This window comes from Anser brachyrhynchus, assembly GCF_964034855.1.
Source record: "Anser brachyrhynchus genome assembly, chromosome: 1".
Taxonomy (NCBI): Eukaryota; Metazoa; Chordata; class Aves; order Anseriformes; family Anatidae; genus Anser; species Anser brachyrhynchus.
This window is the reverse complement of record NC_137694.1, coordinates 211,368,087-211,392,595: the sequence shown is the minus strand read 5'-3', so window position 1 is coordinate 211,392,595 and position 24,509 is coordinate 211,368,087. Positions and strand designations below refer to the sequence as shown.

Sequence of the window (24,509 nt, the reverse complement as noted above, 5' to 3'; positions counted from 1 at the left end):
CTGAAGCTGCAGTCTGGCTCTGTCGGTGTCTTTGGGATGATGAATGAGCTCTGTTTCTTGCGCTGGGCGGACCGGTTAAAATTTCCATAGCACGACTGCGAAAAGCAGAGGAGGATTTTTCTTAACGAAGCTGCTTTAATCACTTTAATACAGCATTTCTGTTTTAAGAGCTCAGACTGACATATCTAAAAATACTCCTCTTGATTACTGGTTCGTACAGATCATTTTAAGTTAAGTATGAGCATCCTTGTTCCAGGGCTTCGTCTTAAATAACAACCTAAAAATGGTTTTCATGCGTTCATAATTCAGTATATTGTTCTTAGCAGTGCTTTTTTCGTCGCGATGCCTTGGGTTGTTTTTACCAGAGCTGGACTAGTACGTTCGCTGATCCTTGAGCGTTCGATCCTTGAGTTCCAGTGACTTTTAAGTTTTGGGTCTCAGGTACCAACAAATCAGAAGGTCTTGGGGCTGGGACTTCCCCTAGGTGCTGCCCTGCCAGCTGCTTTGAGTTGAGGGCGTTATTACGGAAATACTTCCAGCGAAGGTTTTGAGGGGAGCTTATCTGGGAGGGAAAGCTGTGTCGCTGGGGTTTGTTCTTCAACCAAATCACAAAGGAATCTTGCCGATTTGGGGATGATGCTATTACCGTCTCCGTGATGAGAAGCTTTCTTCATCTTCCTCTGCCTCATTTATCCTCTTAGAAAGCTGCAGCTTTGTTAACGGGACCTGCCACTGAGAACTTGGAGAGGTTAAGTCTAGATGTTTGGCTTTACAGTGAAGAGGCTGGATAGATCGGTGATTTTTGAGATTTTTTTTGCTTTACAGATGTTCCTTCTTACTGACTGTGATTTGAAAGTGCTAAACAACAACCGGTAGGAATTCAAATTAGAGGAACTCAGACCTAAGTGTGACTTTTTCGGAAGAATCCTTGGACCAGACGCGACTCCCCGATATAAGAGGCAAGCCCTAAAGCAGAAGTACCACGTTCCCAAGTTCTTTTTCCTCTGCAGGTCACTCCTGAGCGTTGCCTGAGCTCTTTGCAGACCCCGCCTGGTGACAAAGGACCTGGTAATGCCGCGTTGGCGGCGTGCTGTCCCTAACGGGTCTCCTCCACCCCTGGCTCCCGTGAGAGTCTCCCTGGGGACTCGTTACCGCGCGGAGCGCCGACAGCAGGTATTCCACAGGCTCTGGCACCGAGGAATTACCGGTACCCGCTATTAATCAATGTCGTTAGCGGTGCCTGGCACTGGACGCACGAACCTCCGGCACACGAGGCTCCATCAGCAGAAGAATCGAATGAACGACCATCAGGAATCAGATGGACGACCTTGAAATCTCTCCGGTAGCTGCTGGCAGATCAAAGTTGCCGGAGCTCTGAGATTAGCGTATCGATCCCATCTCGCAGATGAATGCTCGGCCTGAAATGAGTGCCAGGCACTGGCTCAAGGCTTCCAGACAAAAGAGTATTGATCGGGGCGACTCAATTAGCTGCTGGAGGCTTCGAGTTTGGGCCCCCGTCGTTAGCGGCAATTTCACGGATAGAAACTTCACAAGTTCCCATCTTTTAACTCAATTATGGCTCTTGGACGCTTTGGTGTTAGCCACCGCTGATTCAGTTGCTGGGTTAGAAGGATGCTCGTCTTTGGGCATCTGCTTGTCTCCGTAATGAAAAAGGGATCGAACCTCTCTTTTTAGGAGCTTCTTATTCTTGTGTAGCAGAATAAAAGCTTTCTTCCCGTCTTGTGGGATATTAAACCATTGCAGTTTATCAAAATTAAGGCAGATTAACGCTTCCACTTACTGCTTTGTCCAGCAAAACTTCTCTCCCCAGGAGGAAGCACCCCACAGGCTGTGTTTTTTTGGGTCTAATGGTTTAGGGGATGGGTCAGGGAGGCAGCTGGTGAGAAAGTGCAGTGCAGGAGCCGCCAGGCATCTCTCGGTCCAGACTCTTCTGGAGCTGGTGTAGCTGAGGAGAAACCTGCGAGCAAGTCAGCGAGCCCCGAGCTTAACCATTGCCGGCGGGGTTGGCTGCCTTTCCATCGATCCGGGCACGTAAGCGGCGGTGCCTGAGCCGCAGCGGTGCGATTAGGAGCTGGCTCGTGGGCGCTTTCTGCTCCTTACATCAAAAGCTTAAAAGGAGCGGAAAACTCCCCGGATGAAACCCACGGCGCTGCTGTTGGGCAGCCGCTTGGAAAAGTTCCCAGGATCGACGCCCAGCGCCGGGACAGACGGGGTTTTTGGTTAAATCGCTTCTTTTCTTGGCTTCTCGGCGCTTCAAAAAAGTTCTCGGGTGCCTCGTGTCTAAATTCCTTGCGGCGGAATGAATGGCATCCGACAGCTCTGCGTGCCGAGGAGCAGGGAATGCGCTGCCCGGCTGAATAGCTGCTTTCAGACTTGAATTACTCGGACTTTTGAAAGCGTGCGCCTTTCCCGGTAGGGCTTCGGACTCGCCTTTTAGCTGGTAAGGTCTTCGTCTTCCAAGGGAGAAGAGGCTGGAGGACAACCTACTTGTACCACTGAGGCGCTCCTCTGCTCTCCGTCGCCTCCCGGTAATCCGCGCAGGCTGAGGTTTCGTGCCAAAAAAGCTCTTCCTCAGCTCCTGAGCCGTTCAGAGTTTTTTCTCATTTCCCGTAACGGAGCTTTAAGTGCCGCCGCCAGAAGCTCCCTCTGCTCCTCCAGAGCCCCTGCACGAGGGCAGACCTCCTGCGCCGCTCTCCTTCCCCACCTTTACTCCTCCAGGGACAACGTTAACGCTTATTTTTTCTTTTTTTTCTCTTGTCCCAGCAGCATACCAGAAATATTTTGGCTTGAAGGCCGTTGTCTGCTACTGCGCCGCCGACTTAATGCTGCCCTGGACGTGTTTGCGCCTTGAAACTTTTCCAAGAGATTAAATTAACCCAGCAGCGCTTAACGAAACGAGGCTGGAAGCTTGGGTGTCTGCTTTGGTTGTAACCCCCAGACTGCCTGCCCAGTTGTTTGCAGTCTGTTTGAGGCAGTCGGGTATTCTTGTCTGAGCCCTTTCCCCCTTTCCCCCTTTCCCCCTTTCCCCCTTTCCCCCTTTCCCCCTTTCCCCCTTTCCCCCTTTCCCCCTTTCCCCCTTTCCCCCTTTCCCCCTTTTCCCCTTTTCCCCCTTTTCCCCCTTTTCCCCCTTTTCCCCCTTTTCCCCTTTCCCTTTTCCCCTTTCCCTTTCCCTCTTTTCCCCCTTTCCCCCTTTCCCTTTTCCCTCTTTCCCCCTTTCCCTTTTCCCCCTTTCCCTTTTCCCCCTTTCCCTTTTCCCCCTTTCCTTTCCCTTTCCCCCTTTCCCTTTCCCCCTTTCCTTTCCCTTTTCCCCTTGTCCCCTTTCCTCCTTTCCCTTTGCCTCTTTCCCCTTTTCCCCTTTTCCCCCTTTCTGCCTTTCCCCTTTTCCCCTTTCCCCCTTTCCTTTCCCTTTCCCCCTTTCCCTTCCCCCTTTCCCTTCCCCCTTTCCCTTCCCCCTTTCCCTTCCCCCTTTCCCTTCCCCCTTTCCCTTCCCCCTTTCCCTTTCCCCCTTTCCCCCTTTCCCCTTTTCCCCTTTCCCCTTTCCCTCCCCCCCATCTAAGTACCGTTAACCCATCCGAGCATCCGTTCCGCTCACAAAATGAGGCGTTTTGGTGCCGGCTGGCCCGGAGGCCCGCGCTCTGCCTCTTTACGGGAGGAACGCGAGCGACCCCATTGCCCAAGAGATTCATTTCTGTGCTTCCCTTCCCTGTCTGGGGCTCTGAACGGGGCGCGTAGCGGCGTGCCTTCCGCGGGGCAGCGAGCGCAGGCGTCGCCTGGGTGTGCGGGGTCCTACGGGTGTGCTACGTCAAGACCCCCGCTCTGTTTGGGGGGAGAAATGTCTTAGAGCCGGAGCACGTTGAGAAACTCGATCCGAACGCTGGCTGAAGCGGTTACCGAAACACGAGCAAGCCAAGCTGCACCCCGTTTCCCTCCTCTCTCTGTGAAATGGGGGAAGGTCGGGGGAGAAGCCCGAGGAGCTCATAGGCACCCCTCCCAGATTTTCTTCTCTAGACCAGGCTCCCTCCAAGACACCTCAGCGCGTGGTGGGAAGGCAGGTGACTCGCCGGAAGATTTAAAAACGAAAAAGGGATTTACCAAAACGAACCCTTTGGTGGGTTTGCTTGCGTCCCCTTACGCCCCAAAGAACTCCGTTTACCCGGCCGCCTCGGTGGCCCGGTGAGGACGAGCCAGCTTGCTTGCGGTGCTGCAAAGCCGGCGCTAGGATTTGTACCAAGCGCTGCGGCGGGGAGGCGTGGGATTTTCTCGTCTTTTTCCTCGTGGGTTCTTGGTGTTGCTGGGTCTGGGGTGAAACCTTGCAGCCCGTGGCTGTTCGTCCTGCAGCGGCTTGTGCTGTTGTTCGTCGCAGGGTGAATTGGAGCGCTGGGCTCAGGAATCCCGCCCGTCTGAGACGCGTCGCTTCCGAAAACCTCGTGGAAGGGAGTTGGCTCCGTTTGCGACGGCAGCTTTTTAACCTGGGGGGGGGGGGAAACGTGGCTGTGCCGATGGAGCTGAACGTGCTGAGAATTCGCGGAGGAATCCAAATTCTGACCTGGGAGCCTTTGCTCCAAGGTTGTCTGCTGGATCCCTGCTGGTTTAGCTCCCCTGCAGCTGACGGAGGATTGGAGGTGGATTAAAATGCTGCTCAAGTGTGACAACTTTTGAAGTTTTTGCATGATGATTTTTTAAAAATACAACTTTGACTTAAATTCTCTTACTCTTAATGGTCCCCGCCACCCTTCCCGAGAGCGTACACCCCTGTAGGGGGACTGTACAAGACAACACAACCTTTTTATCCTTGAGGAAATCCGTTTCCTAAATGACCTACCTGCAATTAAGAGTCTTCAAACACATTGAGCTGAGGCAGCTTCAAGTGTTCCTGCACCTCTGGGCGAAGGTGGGATGGGTTAGGGAGATGTCTGTTGGGTGTGAGTGAGGTTTTATCCCAGCTCCGCTGTGTCGTTGGCCTTGCAAAGCGTGGAAAACAACTGTTGTGGTGATGGTTGTTCTGAAATGAACCTCCGGTTACTTGGTTTTTAAGAAAAAGGGGATTACGAGGTAGTCTGAGACCCGCCTGGAGTGCTCTGGAAGTGTTTTTAACTATATATATGTGCGTGTATATGTATACATATGCATATATACGTACATATATGCACGTACGTACACATAAACACACGGCTTATGTAGATCCTGGTTATGAAATGAGCGGCTTGACAGTTCTACACACCGGAGGTTTAACGGGGCCGAGCAGATCTGCAAGTGGAGGAGCGGCAGCGTTGCAGACGGCTGGGTTTTTGGGCAGCCAAGGTGTGCCCGCAGCTGCTGCGGTGCCGCCTTCTGAGCTCGCGGCGCCGCTGGCTTCCTGAATCCGCAAAGCCTGGCCCGGCGCCCCGTGGATTTAGCAGCTGCGGCCGTGGCTGGGGCGGATAACGGCAGCTTTGACAGCAGATCGACCTGCTTGCGCGAAAAGGAGTGGTGGACGCCTCGTTCGGAGGGAGGGTGAAGTTAACGGAGCGGTGAGGGTTGCGGGCGTCGTGGGCAGATGGGAAGGAAGCCTCGCGGGAGCGTTGCGAGAGCCAACCCTTTTCAGAAAAACGTGCACGTTAGCGGATTTGCAGTTTTAGAGTCAAATAACTACTCTTTCGTTTATAGGAGGCTTAATTGCACTAAACGGGTCTGCGGGACTCTGCGTAAAACTCAGCCCGAAACCATTTTAAAACCACTCACTTAAAACTTGCGCCGAAATAGCTCCTTGACCCTGTGTTTTCTTCTCTTCTTGTAGTGGGGAAGACTTCCTTGATCACCAGGTTCATGTATGACAGCTTTGACAACACCTACCAGGTAAGTCAATCCACGTTATCGCCTTCTCTGAGGCCAGGAGGAATCCATTTGAGTGCAGCGGATAATAGTTAGTGCTCTGACCAGACTCTTAGCTGTTAAATCCGTAAGCTTTATATTTTAATAACCTTTCAGAATGGCGTTTCAGTGTTAGATTCTGCTCAAATAGCTTATCTGCTGCTTGCAGCAGGATGAGCTGGGCTTTGGAAGGCCTCGTAGGCCTCTTAGGTGTACCTCAGTGACAGCAGCTGTGAAGTCCACCCATTTTTTTCACTGTTTTCTACCAGACCATCACAGATCTAATGCCTCCGCGGGGAAAATGTAACGGGTACCCGACTCTTCAAAAGAATAGGCAGAAGGCCGAACTGCAAGAGGTGGTGCGGTGGGGTGAGCGGGGACTTGAGGAGCGGAGAGCACTGGACTGTAGGGCTCGGTGTGTTTTAGGACGCCATTTTATGCTGTCTGCTGAAACAAAGACCACAGAACTGGCTGTTAGGCACTCATTCCCTGCCCCCCCTCCAATTCTGTGACTGTTTGCTATGCGTGTTTATTATTTAAACCAGGTTGGGGTTGCAAGGTTGGGGCTGGAGCAGTGGTCGTCTCTTCCAGTTGGCCCTGCAGCCCCGTTGCTGTTTAAGGTTTGGTGACGAGTCTCTTCAAGTTGGTGCAAGTTGAATTCCAGAGGAGCGATTTTTGTCACCTGCTCCCAAATTTTATAGCTTGCCACCTTTCCGGGCTCATCCTAAAAGCACTTTAGCTTCATAAACTGAAGACTTTAGTTTCATAAACTAAAGTGGGTCTTCTCCAAGGAAAAGCTTGCTTCGTGGCTTGATTGCACTTGGTGATGTTCCATATTTGCTAAACTGAGAAAATCTGTTCCCTGACGGATGTGAAGGATTTTTTAGGGAGGTGGGAGGAGAAGGTGATGGGAAAAAGGCACAAAAAGCTGTGTCTCTTTTGTTACTTAGTGTCTGCCCGAGTATCTCCTGATTAAATCTCTTTACCCATTAATGATTTCCTTCCTGCCTCCTCAGTAATTCCTCACTGCTGCTGCTAGGCAAGTTGGGCAGAGTGAGACGTAAGTTCTCACTTCACGACAGGAAAAGCGAAGCTTCTATGGTGTAGGAGGGCAAGAGTACACATCATTGCTCCCAAGGGAGCAAACATCCTTTCAGATTCTACCCACTGTAATTACATGGACATGTGAATGCAGTTCTTTTATTTAATCTGTGTTGTGTTTTTTTTTCCCCACAGTATTTTTCTTTCAGGTCCACTCCTTTTTCTCTGCGGAGCTCGCGTCCTAGTTCTTTCTTGAAGAGGTTTGACCCTCTGTGCTTTATGATAATATTGTAGTCTCCACGGGAAGCTGGTCTGACATAATACACTAAATGATTGCAAAATGAGTGAGTGGGACTTAAAACAGTGAGAAATCTTGAGGGTTTACCAAACTGCTTCGATTTTGCCATCACTGGTGTGCGCTTATTTTGCGTGTTCATGTACTTGGGATAGCGTCATTCATCCAAAGACCTCTGTTCTGCTGGAGTCATGACCGAGGTAGGGAAATATGTCCTATTTTGATAGAGCTGGGAGAAGGAATGAGTCATAAGGATGGAAGTAATTCAGCCAAAATCACGTCATGTTAGTAGCACCTCGATGCCCAGGATTTTATAGAGACCTCTCAAAGCCAAGTACTCGACCGATAACGTGTATGGAAAACTGTATGTGGTTAACTGCAGCTGTAGGTTAGCTGATGGATGATTTGCTCTTTCTGGACATTTCTGATAAATTTTGAATGCGTGTTTTCCGAAAGCTGCCACAACCTATCATTTGAACAAGGCTTTTTGTGTTCAGCCGGTAAAAATAGCAAGCTGCCGTTTAATAAATTCTGTGCTGTACATTGCTTTCCTTTTCGCTTGCTGCTAGATAAAAGGAGTTCAGCTGTTGCCCATATAGCTTATTAATAAGCTGTTTTTATGAAAGCAGCGTTTGTGAATGAACCAAGAACTCGCTGTACTGCGTCGAGCCCAAACGCCTGGAATAAAATCGTGCCATTGGCGTTTGCTGTATTACCAGGAGAGATTCTTCTCCGCGGACGTGCTAGGAGAGGTTTCCCTTGTTCTGTGGCACTGTGTGCGATGCATAATGAAAGGCCGGCGCTGGCAAACGCGATGACTCCGTGTTATGCAAGAGGAAAATTAGAAGCCACGCTTCCCTTTAGCTTCAGCCTCTTGGAGGAAAGGAGGGGAGGACGCTGCTGAGTTGGAGCGCTGGCCTGTGACTGGGCCTGGTTCTTGCTTCGCCTCAGGCTCCTCGCGTAGTCTTGGCTCATTCTGTGTCAGCAAGTGTAGTCTATAAAATGGTGTCCTCCTTAGGCGGTAGGGATGTGAGGATAGCTGGATTAAACACTGCTCTGATGCCCATCCGCAGTGTGGCCCACCTGAGCATCTGTGTTGGGCTTTTGTAGTCTTTGGATTTCCAGTTGGGCCTCGCAGTACCTCTCATGCTTAATTATTGTTTGTCCTGTGTACGCAGCCTTTCACAAGTGGATTAAACCCGCCTCCCTCTTAATTAGGGTAGCTAGCTTCATTTCACAGAACCATTTGTGACAGCGGTTTTATGTCCGTGTGTTTTGTCCCGTCGGGAAGCAGTCTTTTTCTCCACTCATACATTGCCCAGCTCTTCCTCACAACCGATCTGTGAAGATTCCCCGAGCTTTTCTCCTCCTTTTTGTCAGGACTGTGACAAAATGTCTGTTGGTAGCTTACCTATTTTAGTACAAGTCTGGGGTGGGGGGTGCCTGACTCCTCTCCTTGCCATCTGCTCCTGGTTCTTCTCCGTATCCTTGCGGGACGCTCAGAACAGTACAGGTGGACACACGCATCTGGCTCTCAGTTGTGTGATTCTTAAATGCAATTATTAAATGTAATTTAATGTTAATAAATCTCCTGTAATTCTCAGAGCTGGTAGGGGCTTAGAAACAAGAGCTTTGTCGCAGCCTGGAAGCGAGGGACCTGCCGGCCTGTTTTCTCAGCACGATCAGCGCAAATTTTTTCGTTGCCAGGATCTGAAGTAAGTTTTGGGCCTGGCCTTTCTGTCCCATCTCCCACGTTACGAGTGTCCACGTGCAGGAGTCTCGCTGGCCTGACGGAGCTGTGCAGCATTTCCAGCAGGCACACGGGGACTTGTTACGGCGGTGAGGAAGCTGCTGGGCGCGAGGAGGGCCGAGGCAGGGGCTGAGGCAGGTTCGGCCCGTGCAGCTGATGTCCCAGCTCTTACTGAGAGCAGAGAAAAATCCGAGTCTGAGAGCTCGTCAGCCGCAACGGGATGGTGACTTGTGTGGTGTGAGATCCCAGGGGCTTTGTAGCTTTTTTTCTGCGAAGGCAAATCAAGTAGCCGCAAGGGAAAACAGAAACGTCTTTGAGGCAGTCGTAGAGGAGTACCCCGTCCCCAAACAATACAACACAAAAGCAGAAGGGAGGCATATTGCTCTGTTAGCCGTGTAAGGCTTCTCGTGTCCATCTTTCAGTGCCGTCTGTCTGAACTGGTAATGTCACGGCTCATGAGGACGGGTGAAAATCACTGGGTAGCCACGTCGGGACCCTCCAGGTTTTGTTGTTCCTGCCTGCGTCTCTTCAAAGCTGCCGTCCTGATCCAGCCAGGAAAGTTTGCTTTCAGATGTGTCAGGCTTAGTTGCAAGTGGAAATTCAGGTCTGTTTGCCCTCAAGCAGGCTGGCTGGCTCTATTCTTTATTCCTACCTCCTAAAATATCTGACAGAACACAGGGACTTAATTATGATAATATATAATGATGGCATAATAGAAGGCTAACAATATAAGGCATATACAGTAAAATAAACTCTCCGCTAGAAATTCCTGCTTCAACATGGGAGAGCAGGGAAGTCAAATCTTTTTGTCTTAGCTGACACTTGTCTATTATTCTTATTTTTTTTAAATCAATTTATTTGGATTAGCTTTTAGGCTCTACTGATGTTGCTGAGGGTGCAGCTGCCTGAGGTGCTCGGTGTCCTGCTAAACCCTGGGCACCCCTTTAGCCTCAGCTCAGCTGTTTCCCTGATGCAAACGAACCCTTAGAGCTCGGATTTGCTCGATGCAGCCATGAAATACGGGGAGAAGATATTTAAAAAGCAGTTCTTGAAAGCACTTAGTAGTGCTTTCCTCTTTTCTTTCTCTTAAACACATTTGGATGTTCTACGCGAAGCTCCCACTAGCGTCTAGCAGCTCGGACGCAGTCGTGCTGCAGTGAGCTGTAGGATGAGCTGAACGTTATTAGAGAATTGTTGTGTGCATGCATGTGCTCTTGTGCTGCTGCAGATGTGAAGCTGCCCACCGTAGCCTTGATGAAAAAGGCTTGAAGTGAAGGTACGTGGTTCAGCTGATGGACACTAGAATACATGCACAGGAATCCTTGCTGATCCCCGTATGATTGTGTGGATTAAATTGTCAGATAAATTAAGGTTAAGGTTAACAACTTCTTGTGCTTACGATACCGTGCCAGTTACGGATATTAAAGAAACTCCTAAACGAATCTTAGTGCAACATCCTGAAAGTAAGAAAACACGTTTTTTTTCTGCAGATCCACTACAGTTGTGGCAGAAATGCTCGCTCCCCTGAAAACTGCTGCAGTTATTCTGGTACCTAATTTGAAGTTTTTTTCTTTTTTTTCTCTATTTCCCTCCAGGCAACAATTGGCATTGACTTCTTATCGAAAACCATGTATTTGGAGGATCGAACAGTGAGTAAGATTTTCGTTGGCACTGCTCTGTGTACGGTAGGAACGAGGATCGGCATCTGCTGTGACTGTGCAGCACGCGGTTCTGAGATCGCTTGAAAGGACAAGCTTGAGCCTTCACCTACCAGCTGCTTCCAGGCTGACAGGCGCTGTGCAGACAGCTCCCTTCCCTCGGTGGGGAAAGGAGAAATCGCCACGGGCTCGTCTGTGGAGGGCTCGGGAGTGCCGGTTTGCAAGTGGCAGAAGCTGCTCTGCTGTCTTCTTTTTTTTGGAGAAAGCTTATGTGGCTAGCTTGCATCATGGTGGGAGGTCAGAGAAGGGGGCCACGCTTAACCCCTTCAGCTTTTGAAGGGTACGGTACAGTTTGCCAAATGCTGCCAGTTCGTAGCTAGCTCATTAGTCCTCACCATGACTTATTTAAATAGGAAAAGGTTGCCTTCAGTAGTAACCCACAAATTATGCCTGTTACTTAGCTTGGTGCAGCTCTCGTTCCTGAAATGAAATCACCGCTCTCTGGAAGAAAGTCTGTGGTTTAAAATTAGCTCAGATCCTTCATTAAGAAGTTCCCTTCATTAAGAAGTTCGGTTCAGCTGCTTGCAGAAGCAAGTTGAGCAGTGCTGCATAAGCTTACGGTTTTGTATAAACTCACAATGAATGTGATTGCATTAAAAGTGCTTCAGTGATGAGAGATGGTCTTTCCGTAGCAAAACGACTCTTGCACATCTTCCCACACACGTTGCTTGTAGTATTTCTTGCCTTTTCTTTCAGAACCTTGCTGGTAAGAGACGTTAAACCTCATCTGTGCGCATGTTAATTTAAAATGTGGCTAAGGCTTGAATACAGAGTGCAACTAGCATTTTATCCTCCTTGAAAAAATTCACGTTAGTAGCTTCTCCAGTGCTTTGGCAGCAGCCGAAGGTTTTTCCTTTAGAAGTGTGGTGTGGGGCTGGATTCTTCCACCAGCAACCGTCCTCCAGGCTGCTGGAGAGTTACGTGCTCGAGTCCCGCGGGAGGATAGCAGCAGAGCATGAAAACCTTGTGTAGGCAGAACTGCAGGTGAATATTTGCCTTGTTTACCTTGTTGCTCCTTTCCCTTTGAAAGCTGAGCAATCCTATTTCTCCCCTTCTGGAAGGAAAACGTTTTTGAAGAGAGAAGAGAGCAGAAAGGGAAGATAGGTGCACGTCCGCCAGTTTGGCTACTACAGGTGCTTGGGAGAGATTGCTGCAAAGGAGGAGACAGTTCGCAGCTGCTCCCAGTCCCCAGTCATCTCCTGCATGAGTTTATATTTTTCTTTAGCTTTTTCAAAAAGTGCGATTTATTTACTCTTTTATTTTTAGTGGCAGTTTGGCTTTTTTAATTTTCTCCCACCCACAGATCAGGTTGCAGCTGTGGGATACTGCGGGTCAGGAACGTTTCCGTAGCCTCATTCCCAGTTACATCCGTGACTCTGCTGCTGCTGTAGTAGTTTACGATATCACAAGTAGGTATATTGCACTGGGTTTGACCTTTTTTCTTATTTTTCTTGCTTGTTTGACTGATTTTGTTAGGTACGGTTGCAATTATGGGACACAGCAGGTCAAGAACGGTTCAGGAGCTTGATTCCTAGCTACATTCGTGACTCCACTGTTGCAGTTGTTGTTTATGATATCACAAGTGAGTGGGGGGAATTCTGCATTTCTAATACTCTGCCCTTTCCATCCTTTAGCCTAGCTTTGCATGTCCTATCACAGCCATGTGCTTGTTCTCCATTCTGGCATGAAAAAAAAGACGTTTTCTTTCATCGTAGCTAAGTTTTAAGCTAGCCACCCAATCACTGCTGTCGTAACGTATGAACTGTCTCATAAACGCCCTCGTTTTGTAACCCTTTCCTATCACATCCTCCTGAAGCCTTGAGTCCTGGCTGGTCTTGTTGCACTTTTACCCCATTTCATCAGCTTTTCGATCACGGTATGACCTGTGATTTTTGGTCTCAAACACCTGACTCACGTTCGCAGATGTCTGAATTCTCAATTTAGACTTTGCGCTGGTAGCCGTAGCTTGCTTCACTCCATCTGCCCCCCCCCTCCCCACAAGGTTTGGGCATGGGCTGGGGGGAAGGTGCATTAACCTCACATTTTCATTTGAATCAATCACGTTTCACAATGTGCGACTTACCCCTAAGCCCTTACCCTTTTAACAAGTGCTCTTTCATTTCTTACTAAGGTACGTACATTTTTGTGAACTAAAATATTAGTGCTTTCTTCAACTCTTCTCCTTCTGTCCCTCCCCTCAGTCCAGAGACCCCTGATTTACTAGGGTTCAGTGTTTTCAAAGAGCAGAAATTTGGATTTGGTGTAGAAGAATTAAACCTGTAGACATTTTCAGTTTTAAACCAAAACTGACGGAGAGCAATGGCCTAGATCTCTACAAATGCAAAAGAGCTTGTCCTTTGATTTATAAATATTAGAAGATTATAGCAGGAATAAGGGCTTTACCTATAAAATCTTTAGTTGTTAAAAATAGCGCTTTCACATGAGCTAAAATTGCAAGTTAGCTGTGAACCTCGGAGTTTTTTCTTACCGACCTAGCAAATTCAATATTACTGAGTAGTAAAGAGACAAATTAAGACACTGGCAAATGATCAAGCCTTGCCTGTCTGGCACGCAATATATTACGATGCAGTAGAAGCCATTAAAAAAAATCAATTACTGTCGAGAACTGCTGCAGAGCCCCCATTTTCTAAGTGCTGAAAACTACTTAGGCAACTCAGATGCTCTCGGGTGGCCGACTGGCAAATGCTGAGCTCTGTGGCAGTTTTCCTTATGGGAAAAGGAAACATTTTTACAAACGTGCTGTCTCGTTAGAGCAGGGTAGCTTCCTAAAATTACCTTCCCTCTTTAGAGGACGTATCATTAAGAAAAAGTTCCTGTGGACACGTTAAATTTCTGTTTCTTGTTCCATGCAAACGAACTATTTGGGACTCAGTGTTCAACAGTGCAGGAGTTGCTGGTAGGGTTTTATAACCCTGATATTTCTTAGGGAAAACCCTAAACCTAGCAACTGAGAAGCGATTCAGCTGTACAAAACGCGTAGCTGGTATTAAATACCTTTGAGAGGCAGTGAAACCGTAGGAGCCTCTTGCTGTAGGGGCATAAGTCATGAGCAGTTAAGAACGAAGGGCACCATCGTGTTGACCTCTGTACAAAAATCTACACAAAATTTTTGTTCAGCTGAACAAAATGGGAGCTGGTCTAAAAGAACAATGAGACTTCTCATTTTTGATGCTGTCAAATCCAAGTCAGAGATCAACTCCGTTCGTTCGAGGTGAATTCCAAGCCAGGGAGCCAAGTTACTAGCCCATTTGAAGTTAATGCCAAAGCTTTCCTACACGTCAGCGTGGGGCACTTAGGGTTTCGCTTGCTGGTTCTTCATCACCTTATTATGCCAATTCCAGAGGGTACGAAGCTTCTGTATGAGACTTTGAGATGTGTTAGCGGTGAAATGTGAAGAATATCTGCAGTGACAATCCTCTCCACTGTTCTCCGTTAGATGTAAACTCGTTCCAGCAGACAACAAAATGGATCGATGATGTCAGAACGGAAAGGGGCAGCGATGTCATCATCATGCTGGTGGGAAATAAAACAGATCTAGCAGATAAGAGGTACGGAGGAATAACTCATCTTTTGGATGCTTTTCTTAGCCTGATGTTATTTTCTCCAAGATGATTATTTTAAAAGGAACACTTCTATTTTCTTCCAAAATGCTCAAGTTTGTTTTAACTGTGCTGGAGGTGGCAGTGACTAGATAAACCCAGATCTTTAAACTCCTCTCTTTCGGGCAAGCCCAAGTTTGCAGCACGATGCTATGAATGAGTGAGAAACTGTGACCCAGTTGTTCAGGTGTCAGGAGAGAACAGGACGTTAAAAGCAACCTGCATCAGTGAATGAATAAGCTAAAGTGGTTACAAATACTCAGACTTCATAAATTTGCTGCGGTACAAGTGATAGGTGCAAGTAATCCTCCCATTTAAAAGTCTACAAGGTAAGTTTTCCTAAGTTGGCAGACTGAAATATTTTTATTTGAAGGTGTGCATCCTCAGCTTTAGCTGTGTACTCTGCTGATTCTGGGTTTATGGTGCTGCTAACACGGAGTAAAAAGCCATAAAAATGTAAAACTAAAGCACGAAACGGAAGTATTCTGTATTTGATTGGAATCCCTGTTTTCTCAGAATAGCTTGTGACCCTTCAGATTTATAAAACCTATTATATAAAATCTATAAACCTCCTATTAAAAACTGTTCTCTCTCTCTCGCACTCACACACGCACAGATGCCTCATGATTTTTGTTTGGAAGCTCTTGAGACAAAGTTTTCTCCAGATTTTAGCAGACTGCTTAACTGGGGGGACACCTGGGTGGGGGGAAAACAACAAAAGTCGTTTGATATAAGATGGTTGTGCTTGGTCCTCTGTTAAAATAGTTCCGTAGCCTGCAAGTTGATGATTGTTATTGGGTATCAAAGTCTTTCAGTTGCTGCTTTTTCAACCATAAAAGCACAGCTTCCTGGACAGGGACTTAAGGAGCCTCACTGGCCCTCCCAGCTGCTTTATTTTGGGAGCCAGGTGTGCCACTGAAGTCCATCTGATACGATGAAATGGTTATGCTAGTGCAGAGCTATGCTCAAAACGTGGCATCTGTGTGCAGGGAAAAGCATTAAACGCTTTGAGAACTGTTAACGTAGGAGCCATCTCCTTGGGTTAAAGACAACAACCTAAATTCCCAAGGCGTCCGTCTGTTTTTTCTGATTCTGTGTTCTCTTCCCCAGACAAGTGTCCATTGAGGAAGGAGAAAGAAAAGCCAAAGAGCTGAATGTAATGTTCATCGAAACTAGTGCAAAAGCAGGATACAACGTAAAACAGGTGAGTAACGTGGTGCCTGCATCCAGCCCTCGGACGTCTTCTGTCAGCGCACCAGTGTGGAAATAAGATCGGCTCCTAGGCATCGGGAAGTCTTTGCGTGGGGTGTTAGAGGGACGTTAGGAGTTCATGCATAAAAAGCAAGATCTTGGAGTTAAATTGTTGGCTGAAGGATCCCTGACCTTGCAGCAAATGACTTGGAGCTTCTTTCCTCTTAGAAAAGAGGAATTAGGAAGGAGCTTTGTGGGTACAAAATCATGCCTTCCCAAAGTCTTGTTGATGCGGCCCCTAATGGTGTTCAGATTGAAGGGATTTAAGCACCAACCCAAACCTGCTCAGTGAATGAACGTGGGCAAAGCAACGTAGGAGGAATGTGGTGGATTAAAATGCTCATACCATATAGTGAGACAGCATAAACTGGGGTTCCTGCTCTGTTGGAAGGCACTGAAGGTTCGAGCAAATGTTCTTGGACGGCTGAAGCTATTTATTTTCGTTAGATGATGAGTTGCTTTTGAATTGGGGAAAGCAGTGAGATGTCTTGTGAGCTGATGCAACTGCAGCGCGACTCGGTTTTGTGCTGCGAGATGAGCTGCAGCTCTTCAAACTCCATCCAGCAGGTCAGAATTTAATCAGTTGCGCTAACGAAGATAAATCACCCGGCAATCTGTGAGCTGGTAAAAGCAGTAAACACTACGCAACTGATCTGGTGTTTACATGCCAGGGTTTTTGTTTAGGCTTGTTAGTTATGTCAGCAAATATGCTTACTGGGAGTTCCTGCGTACAGAGCCAGAGCCGTCCATCCCTCCCGGCTCAGCGGGGTTCTGCGCTTTCATTGATCTTGCAATTTCTCATACGGAGCCATGCCCACTAAAGCATTTGGCAGCCGCTGTTACGGCAGGAGGAAATAACGACTGCAAGCTGCAGAAGGCTTTCGCTCTCGGGTACCTCCACAGAGCGAGCACACGCACATGTGTGTGCATAGATAAATACGTAAAAAATATAAATATTATGTCTTTTAGAATCGTGGGTTCAGGTCAGAAGGGGGCCTTATTTTATACGTGTAGCTACTCGAGTAGCTCGCGTACAGGAGTTTGTAAGGAGCTGCTAAAGCAGGTTTATAAATTACTTTGAGTGTATGTTATAGATGGGACGAAAGGGTCTGTTATTAAAACGTCCCTTGACCTTGCGTATTAGTAGCAAAATTATTCCCTCCGTAATGGAATAATGAGATGTGTTAACTCAGCGCTGCCTTTCCGTGCGTTAGCGAGCGTAAAAAGCGTTCGGTTCCAGGGTCCCCCAATTATCGTGCCACAACACAAAGGCTGCCTTGTAATTAAGGCTTGGATTTCCTGCTGGAGCCCTTGGTGTTTGCTCGGAGCGGGGCTTGCATTTGGGAGCAGTTGGCGCTGAGAGGAATGGCGCTGCTGCAGCTCTGCTCCCTCTTTTCTTGAGGGAGCTGCCGTGCACCTGCCACGTCCCCAGAAGCGTGTCCAAGCCTGTAAAAGGTAGCTTGGGGCTTTTTTTGGGGGCCGGTTAGCGCTGGTTGGGTTGGGGGCCTGATGATTTGAGACGCGAAGGGGGGAAAATCCAGTATGCCCGTAGTCCATCTTAGCGTAAAATACTGTCGTTTAATAAAACGCGCGCTTTGTAAAGCCTCCGCTGCCTTCCTTAAGGATGGTAGCTCCATTTAATGCGTGACGAAGGAACCAACTTCACCTCCTTGCGTTTTGTGCTGAAGCCATTTAGGGATTGTGCTAACGAGCTTGTCAGAACACAAAGCCATTTCGGTAGCTGGAGCCTCACTTGCACTCTCTCTAGAGAAAATTCGTCGTCGTATAACGGAGGTCTAGACACATTATGCCTCTGATTTTAATTGCCAGGTTACGTGCTGTAAGGAAATAGGCTTGGTAATTCAGCTCCAGCAAAAAAAAAAAGGTGTTAGCGGGTAACCTGGGGGTGAGTTCCCTCTGTTAAAGTGCAGATCTGGTGTGCAGAGATGCGGTTCTTGTTCTTCGCTAACATTGTCAAACAGTACTATCCAAAAAAACCCGGGGCTGCTGCATATCCCTGCATCATAATCCGTGGCGTGAAGCCTTGTCAGAGTTGGACAGGAGACAGATTTTAAGTGACTTTATCCTCTGTGCAAGATACCAAAACAAAAGATGTGAGTACTTATTGGAAAAGAACTAAAAGTGGCTTTTTCTTCTAGATTCCGATGGCTGTATTGCAGACACGGACTGTGATTTTTAGGGGCTTCAGAGCTATTTTATACTGTAGAATATTTGAAACCTTCATTTTTATTAGCTTAATAAGCAGTTATTGAAACAACTCTCAATGGATAAGGCTTAAACCAGTAATCTAGTTCTTTATTTTCCTTGCAGCTTCTCTGTTGAATAGTCTGAAATTATTTTACTAACTTGCCAACAGCTTCTTTTCCCAGTGAAGCAGGAAAATGTGGATACAGCTGCAGAATGGTACCATACCCGTATAAAATCTTCCGTTAATAAGCTGAATGCAAGTTTGACTTCCCCCTAAGGTGACAGCGTCGTTCCATAACACATCCTGATCCCGCAGAACAATTACTGTCCGAGTTAACTTTCGTACGGGATTTTTAATTCGGGTCAAGTTATTTTGGAAGGAGTCCGTATTTAATGAGACATGAACGTACAAATTACGATCGCTTCGTGCCGGATATCGAATATTCACGTAGAGGTGAAGCTTGGACCGGTGACAAGTCATGGGTTCGTCCACTAGGTTATAGGTTAGGATTTAGCAATTACCGTGCAACTTTCATACTAAATATGACTGAGATATGAACTGTTTTTTCCCTTCCATGCAAAGCTCTTGTCTGTCAGTGTTGAAACGTCTCAGGCTGCTGAGGGAAGCACTGACAACCCACCTGGGCAGCCCAGAAAACTCAATAAAATGCTTTTTTTTTTTTCCCAGTGCCCTCTCTTCCCAGCACAACGTCTGTCTCCTGGCCCTAAACGCTGTGCCCTGCTTCAAAGGCAGTGAACTGCGGAGCTGTGGTTCATGCAGGAGGTTTGGGACGGAGCTGGATCCCCAGTCCCCCGTTGTTTCTTTTGAATTTCTATCCCTTTCACGTTAGGGTTTTGGGTTCTCTGCAGTGTTGGACGTGTACATCTTGATGTTACCACCTCCAGATCTGTCTCACTTCGCTCTTGTGTGCCCCTTGGACGGCCCCGTACAGCCTCCTTGCTTCCCATCCTCTCCAGCACGTAGCTCTCGGGGAGTTCCAGCCTCACTCGTGTGCCTGAGTCCCGGAGACATCGCTTGCAGCCCGCCTGCCCTCTCTGCCCGATGCTGCCTGCGAGCTTTGCACATCAGCGTTTGCCCCACTGTAAGGATACAGAAGAAACTTAAATTTCTTGTCCTGCTTGGGGAAAATAATGGCCGAGGTATTTTTTTCACCTCCTTGGCTGTGGCACTGGTTTGCTGGCCTTCGTTCCGTCCTTTTGACCGTGGGTACTGCTTCTGGCCTCTCCTTCATCCTTTTCTGCAGGCAGGCAGCACTGAGGAGAGGGAAGGGTGCTGTGCTACAGCTCTGAGCTCGCTGTGGCCATCCCGCAAATCCAGAGTGGTTTTATTGCGTGCCTCTAGAAGGCGGGTTGCACCAACACGCAGTTCAGTGCCAGGATCTTCCGCCAACAGAGAAATAAAGGGGAACATGCTGAACATACTGCTGAAGATGGTGAACCTACAGGCTTTTTTAACTATTCCCCTGTGGGATGAGAGGAAACAGCTCGCTGGTGGTGCTGGGGGCCGAGGTGAGATGAGTGACCTCACGGTTTAGAGGCTCGGAGGCAGGTGTGCACGCAGCCTCTGCAGAGGGTTTGCGACCTGTGCGCGTGCCAGCTGAAGCCAGCCACCGCAGGCTTTCATTTCGTGCCTTCTCTGTCGTTTCTGTTCCCCGGGGGCTGATCTGATGAGCTGCTGGGGCCAAGTCTCGTCTCTTCTAGCTGTACCAGGCAGTAACGGACTGCCCTCCTGTGCTGCTGGACCTCTTAATGTACGGAGACCCCGAGCTCCTGTACACCTTCTGCTCCTTCTGGCCGCGGGGAGGGGGTGCTGGAGGAAAAACGAGAGGATGTACGGAGTGAAAATGGTGATATTATTGTCCTGGGGTTAAATAGATGCAACAGAGGGAAAAAAAATTGGCTTTTGGATCCTCCGAGTTTCAGCTAGGAGAGCCCTAAGACTGAGGGGAAAACTGGATAGCTCGCTGCGGTTAACGCAGAGAGTCACTCCCTGCTTCAGTTGGTTTTCAGCCCTGAACGAGCTTTAAAAGACGCTGAGATTGGTGCTCTGTCTCGGCAGCCCGTGTTTCGGGGCATCTTCTTGTTAGCCTGGGGACTTCATGCCCAGAATACGTCAGGGTTCGTTTTGCCATCTCGTGGAAAAGAGATGGGGGGCGGAGAGCCCTGGAGGCCTCCTTCCAGCAGTACCTGGCACGCTTCACGCTTCTGCTCAAAGAGCCCCAGTCTGAGCATGGTTTTTGGCAGGAGAACTTTCTCACGGCTGAAGGACCGTGGCCCCACGGGTAACCCTTTTTTCACGGAGCTGGCTGCATCCAGCAGCTCGGCTCTTCCCCCTGTCCTTTGCTTTTTTGTCTGCTTGATGGGCACGAGTTACTCGGAGTTGCAGAGCTCTCCTTGGGGAATGAGAATTAGGGAAATACTTCGCTCGCTTTGCTCCGGGGAATAGGTTTCGTGTGGCTCTTAGCCTTTCAGACGGCTGCATTTAACTCCTGCTGTGGGAGAAAAGTCCCAAATCCTCACCAAAACGCGCGGTTTGTGTGTTGACGTGTACACACACATGCACAAACGTATATGCATGTGCACACCGCGTTATATCGGTGTGTAGACGTGCCGCTGCCTGTGACATTTTCCAGGGAGATAAGAGAGCTGGCGTGGGTCCCGAAGGTACTGCGGAGCAGTAAGGTCCCTAACTAGAAGGCAGCTTTCTGCCCATCCTAAAGTTTCCCTAATTGGATTTGTTCGCGTATGCTGCGGCTGATAAGCAGAAGGTTAATAAGAAAGAAAGTTGATTTTCGTAGTTGCCAAATTCCTCTTTGTAGTCAAATAATTCAGGGCGAGAAATACAGCGAAAGGCATCAATTTTATTCCCGGTCTTCGCGTTAAAAAAGGATTCTTTTATTTTAAACAGCCTTTCTGGCAGCAGTTTTGTCTAAATGCAGTGATTCCAGTTGGTTCCCATCATCTCAGGGTTTTTTTTAAAGCATCCTCCCCCTTCCCTTCCGTAAACTGCCTCCCTGATTTGCAGCCTTTGGTGCTGTGCGTTGTAAAAGGGGGAACGGAATGGTGATGTCACCCTTTAAAACGTGATTAAAACTCCTTTTTGCAGTTCTCTTTCCACCTAGGATTTTCCAAGCGTGTGCCAACAGCAGAGAGACCTGAGATGTCGCGTTTCCTTCTGTCAGAGCGGAGGTGTTAAGCGAGCGGCCTCATTTAGGGCCAGGACTCTGCCAAACCTGCGTATCCCTCTTTAAAACGGATCGGGGGGGGACTCGCCCCCCGCCACCCCGCGTCGAGGGCTGGGTCAGAATTCCTCTTTCAGGCTCTGCCGCAGGATAAGAACGAAAAAAGTGCCGTAAGTTGTCCTGGTTTTGGCTGGGACGGAGGTGGTTCTCCGTGTTGCAGCTGGGATGGCGCTGTGTTTTGGGGTTAGGGTGGAAAAGGTGGGGGCTTCGCTCTCCCTCTGCCATATCCCTCCCACTGCTGCTCTGCGTCGGAGGGGCGGGAGATCGAACGCAACTTCCCCCGCAGAGCTAGGTGCCCAGATGATGATCGCTAAGCCGTTTCCCTTCGTAAAAATGAACTTGAAATGGCTAAATATCAAAAGTTTGGGGAGCAGAAATCATTTCAGGGACAGAGCTCGGTAAAGGGGGAGAGTCAGAGCCTTCTGTACCCAAACGTGGTAGATTTGGGAGGTTTGTCCAAGACCATGAAAGACAAAGCGTTGAGATTGCCGAGTGTCGTGGATTCAGATATAATGCTAAAACTTTAAGTCTTCCAAGGGAAGGTGAGATGGAATCTAAATTACTTCTTGACCATCTTCGATGAGAGGGGGGAAAAAACATAAAAAATGATAGTGAATGGTCTAGTTCCGTGCCGAGTGAACAAAAAACCTTCTGAAAAGTCACACAGCTGAGGGTGGCAGAGCTCTGCCAGTTACCTGGTTGGAGCGGCGAGGAGAAATAGCGCCGAGCACGGGGATATGGTGGGAGGTCACTCTGAGAGTCCGCAGCGTCTTTCTTCCCCTTTGTTTTGTTCTTAAACCCTAAGAGATCGCGTCTGGTTTTGGTTTTGAAGCGGCCTGGAAAATAGGTCAGGCTGCTTCTTCCAACAGAGCTAGGAGGGCTGCTGAGACGGGGGAAGCAGAGCAGATAACGCGATGGGAAGCGTCGAACCACTCGACGGGACTTCTTGGTACAAGGATAACGGTTAGGTCCCTGTCTGCCTGCCTTCATTTAATTCTGACCACGAGGTCCTCGTTGCCTCTACGCTTTCGGGCGGTTGGGCATCCCTGCCGGCTGTTCAGCGTGGAGGGCTTCCACAGTTCAGCACCTGGAATTTTGGCACACCTTCATTATTTTCTCGTTGACGTGTGAGGAAATGACGTGTGGTTTTGCCTGAATTCTTCAGCGAGGCCGGGCGGCTCAGGATGATGGCTCAGACGCTTGGGTGAGAACGCTGAGCTTCGAAACCGTTAGCTAAAATCGGCAAAATAAATCAAGCGTTGGCCTCGGCAGACCCATACCCCGGGCTCAGTCCCAGTTTCGGTGCATTGCTGCTGGTGAAAAAGGAGCGAGGATGCTGGGGGCTGTTTCCAAAGCAGTTTCGAGGGAGATGACGGGAGTCACAACGTGCTTTGCCTCTTCCTACCCGCCAGCTTTGTCCTCTGCTCACGTAGGAACCTCTTCGGTCAGTGGCGAGGAGCGGTGACAGCACAGGTCAGACCCCGATGAGCACTGCGTGTCTGCGGAGATCGCGGCCGCAGAGATCCGGGGGTTTGCTCACGGTTAATTTGTGCGGTACTCATCGAGCCAGAAGGGTTTTCCCAACGTCTTCCCGGCGTCGTTTGGGCACTCGGGGCCAAATTGGCGCGAAGCGCGTGGCCGGAGGTCCCTACACCTGTAACGCGAACGGACCAACGGGGGCTGGCTCGGTTTGCTGGGGAAAGTGGGTCACTGGGAGCGAGCGGTGTAGCTTCGTGTCGTTGAAGATGAGGGCCGGGATAACACGAGATAAGGTCGATTGAATGCCTTAAGGCTGACGTCAGACCCGTGCCGAGCTTTTGGGGAGTCCTGCGCTGCCTTCGGGCTCGCACCGGGCTTTTATTTATTGGGCAAACCCTGTCCAGAGGGCTGGCTAAATGGCATCTGAGAGAATCCCTAGCTCTGAGCCTCGCTCCACAAGAAGGGAAGGGGCAAAGTAAGGAAATTAGGAGAGGGCGGTGGTTCTTCTCAGCCTACCTTTTATTTCAGCATCCTTCAAGCTGAATAAACCTGTGAAGTTTGGAGCTCGGCTTTTGCTGGGGAACAGCGCTCACGGGATGGATGAGTGCCTGACTCCTGTGGGGTTGCAGGAGCCCCCGGCACCTGGTTTTGTTCTGTTTTATACCCACGTGTGGGCTGGACACACGGTAGCGATGCAGAGGATACCGAAAGTTGAGGGTGCTAGGAAAGGATAGGGCAAATTCCTGGGAAAAAAAAATAAAATAAAATATCCTTTCTCTGACTTTCGGGCCACACGGTACATGGAGCCTGGAGGGTGGCGTTTAGGGGCTGTCATTACTCGTGTGCCCTGTTCTGGTGCTTTTGTGGGTGCCGGCTTGGCCGCTGCTGGTGTAGGTAATGCCCCGCGGAGGTCCGAAGGCTGAATTTCCAGCTGGCGTGGGGAAGTTTTGGGGTCCGAGTAAAGCCCGGGGCAAAGCCGAGCCCGAAATCCTGGGTTCCAAGCGGCAGAAATGCAGAGGTGCCGGGAGGTTTGCTGCTCGGAGGCAGCGACGTCTCGTCCCCAGTAACAACAAAACCGCGCTGTGCCGTTCCTGAGGAATAAAGGTTATGTTCGGTGTCAGGCGTTCGGGTGCCAGCAGCGCTCAGGGATGTATCGGGTCATTGTTTGAACCGGATCAACCGGGGTGCACTCTTTAAAGTCCGATTGTTTTGATCTGTTCCCTGTGTTTTGTTTTTTGTTTTTTTTTTTTTTTACAGCTTTTCCGACGCGTGGCAGCTGCCTTGCCTGGAATGGAAAGCACACAAGACAAAAGTAGAGAAGACAGTATCCTTTATGCGCCCGTGGCCTTGCGGTGGCAAAGCGCCGCCGGGCGTCGCCGCGGACGAGGAGGACGCAGGTCCTGAATGACGGGGGTGAAAGAGGAGGGAGCAATATCTGTCCCGCAGCCCTCAGGCAGCTTACGGGCATCCCAAAAAGGGGGGCAACAAGGGCAAGTAGCCCCCGAGCTTTGGTTAGGGGAATGAGGCTCGGTGAGATGGATGGCTGGGGCTACGGGTAAGGGCGGAGGCTGCTGCGGTGAAGCAGAGGCAGCGGGGATGGTTAGGGGTAGGAGGAGGCGTGAAAGTGAGGTGGATAAAGCTGAAGGGAGGAGAAGGGGAAGGTGCAGAGGGATGCAGCCAAAAGGGATGATTTGTGGAGGGTTTGAACAGGCTGGGTGTGGAGGAGCTGGTACGAAGAGGCTGACAGAGATGGAGTGGTGGCCGCGGTTGCTCGCTGTAGCCCTGAAGGTGAACGAAATTTCTGCTAATCGAGCCTCTTGCCACCCTCGGCTCCGCCTGGCTGCCCACCTCGGCTGTCTTTGGTGGAAGGAGGCGATGGGGGAGCCAGAGGGATGCGGCAGGGGTGGGAGCTGAAGGGACAAAGGGGGCGAAATCGCGGCGGGTGCTCCCAGGGGGGAGCGAAGGGGTTGCATTAAACCTCGTGGGAGTTGGCGAGGTGCCAGAAGTGAGCTG

At 49.3% G+C, this 24,509-nt stretch overlaps 2 protein-coding genes across 4 annotated transcripts in view; one reads left to right on the top strand and one right to left on the bottom strand.

Moving 5' to 3' along the window:
• The window catches only part of MRPL48 (mitochondrial ribosomal protein L48), a 125,465-nt gene that overhangs the window by 42,768 nt on the left and 58,188 nt on the right, over positions 1–24,509 (bottom strand). The gene's annotated exons all lie outside the window — the stretch shown is intronic.
• The window catches only part of RAB6A (RAB6A, member RAS oncogene family), a 58,151-nt gene that overhangs the window by 29,322 nt on the left and 4,320 nt on the right, over positions 1–24,509 (top strand). The window contains exons 2-7 of one of the 3 annotated variants that reach the window (XM_080559879.1): positions 5,798–5,856; positions 10,553–10,606; positions 11,979–12,084; positions 14,133–14,244; positions 15,406–15,499; positions 23,754–23,820. In XM_080559879.1, the coding sequence (XP_080416005.1) occupies positions 5,798–5,856; positions 10,553–10,606; positions 11,979–12,084; positions 14,133–14,244; positions 15,406–15,499; positions 23,754–23,820 (492 nt within the window). Of the gene's footprint in view, positions 1–5,797; positions 5,857–10,552; positions 10,607–11,978; positions 12,085–12,151; positions 12,258–14,132; positions 14,245–15,405; positions 15,500–23,753; positions 24,141–24,509 lie in introns of those variants that run through there. The other 2 variants (XM_080559878.1, XM_080559877.1) reach the window with 2 other exon arrangements.